At 59.9% G+C, this 2,091-nt stretch overlaps 1 protein-coding gene and 1 pseudogene across 2 annotated transcripts; both read left to right on the top strand.

Annotated features, from left to right (window-relative positions):
- Positions 1 to 590: 590 nt before the first annotated feature.
- Positions 591 to 1,192, top strand: LOC116273172 (annotated as a pseudogene). Its single transcript, XR_004181632.1, has one exon. The product of XR_004181632.1 is annotated as an uncharacterized LOC116273172 (transcript).
- A 19-nt stretch (positions 1,193 to 1,211) lies between these two features.
- On the top strand, positions 1,212 to 2,087 carry LOC116273171 (the record flags this gene model as incomplete). The annotated part of the gene is made up of 1 exon (XM_031662142.1): positions 1,212 to 2,087. A coding segment is annotated over exon 1 (775 nt), but the record flags the coding sequence as incomplete, so codon positions are not given.
- Between the last annotated feature and the right edge of the window lie 4 nt (positions 2,088 to 2,091).

Raw genomic sequence — 2,091 nt, 5'->3', positions numbered from 1 at the left:
GATACAAAACTACAAAAACACTGGAAGGAGAAAACTCTTCTGGACCTCACTCTAGGCAAGGAATTTATGACGGGCTCAAAAGCCCGATGTGGAGAAGGATGAGCTGGACGATGGCCCATTGGACGTGTGTCCAGCAGAACCCCTGACAGTACACGAAGGAGCCTTACAGGCCAGGTTCTTCCTTGCTGTGCCCACGCGGGAAGTGGGGTTGCTAGGGTCAGAGGCCGGCCCAGACTTGCACATGCAGCCTGCCTTGTTTGCAGTGGCACTGGGTCCCTGACTTGCAACTGGAGGTGTCTGCTTAAATGGTCCCCCAGGGATGCGATGGAAAGTAAAGACAAAAGTGCCACCCAACAGAGTTGCTCCCTGTGCCAGTTCCCGCAGTCACCATGGATGTGCTCAGCCTGGGGGGCCCCCTGGTGTTCAGGCTCCCTCATGCCCCATTGCCATGGGTGGTGCTCGGGGCCTTTCTCTTTACCTGTTTTCTTCTGAGGGAACTCAGAGCTGGGGCTGGCTCTCTGCTCCCAAAGCCCGTGGGTGTGGCTGCAGAGCTGGAACTGGCTCCAGAAGTGCCAGGCCTTGGGCTTCTCATGCTGCCCTCCATGCTTGCAGCTGGCAAGGGGGCAGGAATCAGCGAGGTGACCTGGGCTGAGTCCTGGGAGTTGGAAGAGGTGGCAGGAAGGGGATCCGAGAAGAACAGGGGGCCTGATGGTCTGTGTTTCTTCCCAGACACAGGAGCTGTAGAGGGAGCCTCTGCAGCAGATGCTAGGGGGGCACTGGGCCCCGGGAGTCTTGGGACTTGTCTCTCTCCTGCTGTGCATCCATATTGGGTGCTTTAGAAACAGCAGGCAGACCAGAAGCCCCTGTTGCAAGTGAAGACAAAGTGTGGGAAGGCCGTGAGGGTCTGCAGTCCCAGATGGCCTTGGCCTCACCCCGCAGTACACTGTTGATGCACTGCAACGCCGCCTCCTTCTCCAGGTCCAGGTCTTCAGCAGTGACCCGGAACCCCAGCTTTAAGGGAGGTGGCAGCATCAGAGGCTCCCCTCGCCTGCGTGGCAGCAGGGGAAACTTGCGTCTACGGGGCCTAGAGGCCTGGGATCTGGGGGAGCCAGTCCTCGGGGCGAATGTCTGCCCTGGTGCTGTATCTGCCACCTTTTCACACTGGGTGTGACCCGAAGAGGCAGCCTGAGGCCTGGCCTCACTCACTGTCTTTGAGGAACTGAGGGTCAACTGGCAGTGGGATGAGGCTGGCCCCCCCGTCCTCCTCCGCTTTAGCCACGGGAAGCCTCCCGTGGAGCTGTAGGAGCTCGAGATGGCATTTCGTTTGGGACACGAGCTCATGCAGGAGGTCTGGGATCTCTGGTTATATCTGACTTCTGACCTCTGGGCACCTACTGCAGCTGTGGTTGAGGCCCGGAAATGTGAAGGGCCTCCATCCACTCCACTCAGTGGGGACCCCGACATGGGGGTCAATGTGGAGGGGGGAGGGGCCGCTGCAGCAGCTGCAGGAGCAGAAGTGCCAGGCCTTGCTCTTCTCATGCCCCCATCCATGCTTGCAGCTGGCAATGGGGCAGGAATCAGCGAGGTGACCTGGGCTGAGTCCTGGGAGTGGGAAGAAGTGGCAGGAAGGGGATCTGAGAAGGAGAACAGGGGGCCTGGTGGTCTGTGTTTCTTCCCAGACACAGGAGCTGTAGAGGGAGCCTCTGCAGCAGATGCTAGGGGAGCCACTGGGCCCCGGGAGTCTTGGGACTTGTCTCTCTCCTGCTGTGCATCCATCCTGGGTGCTTCAGAAACAGCAAACAGACCACAAGTCCCTGTTGCAAGTGAGGACAAAGTGTGGGAAGGCCGTGAGGGTCTGCAGTCCCAGATGGCCTTGGTCTCACCCCGCAGTACACTGCACTGGAACGCCGCCTCCTTCTCCAGGTCCAGGTCTTCAGCAGTGACCCAGAACCCCAGCTCTAAGGGAGGTGGCGGCATCAGAGGCTCCCCTCGCCTGCGTGGCAGCAGGGGAAACTTGCGTCTACGGGGCCTAGAGGCCTGGGATCTGGGGGAGCCAGTCCTGGGGGTGAGTGTCTGCCCTGGTGTTGTATC

The sequence above is a fragment of the Papio anubis genome, unplaced genomic scaffold, assembly GCF_008728515.1.
Source record: "Papio anubis isolate 15944 unplaced genomic scaffold, Panubis1.0 scaffold4283, whole genome shotgun sequence".
NCBI classification, from domain to species: Eukaryota; Metazoa; Chordata; class Mammalia; order Primates; family Cercopithecidae; genus Papio; species Papio anubis.
This window is presented reverse-complemented; position numbering and strand designations above follow the sequence as displayed.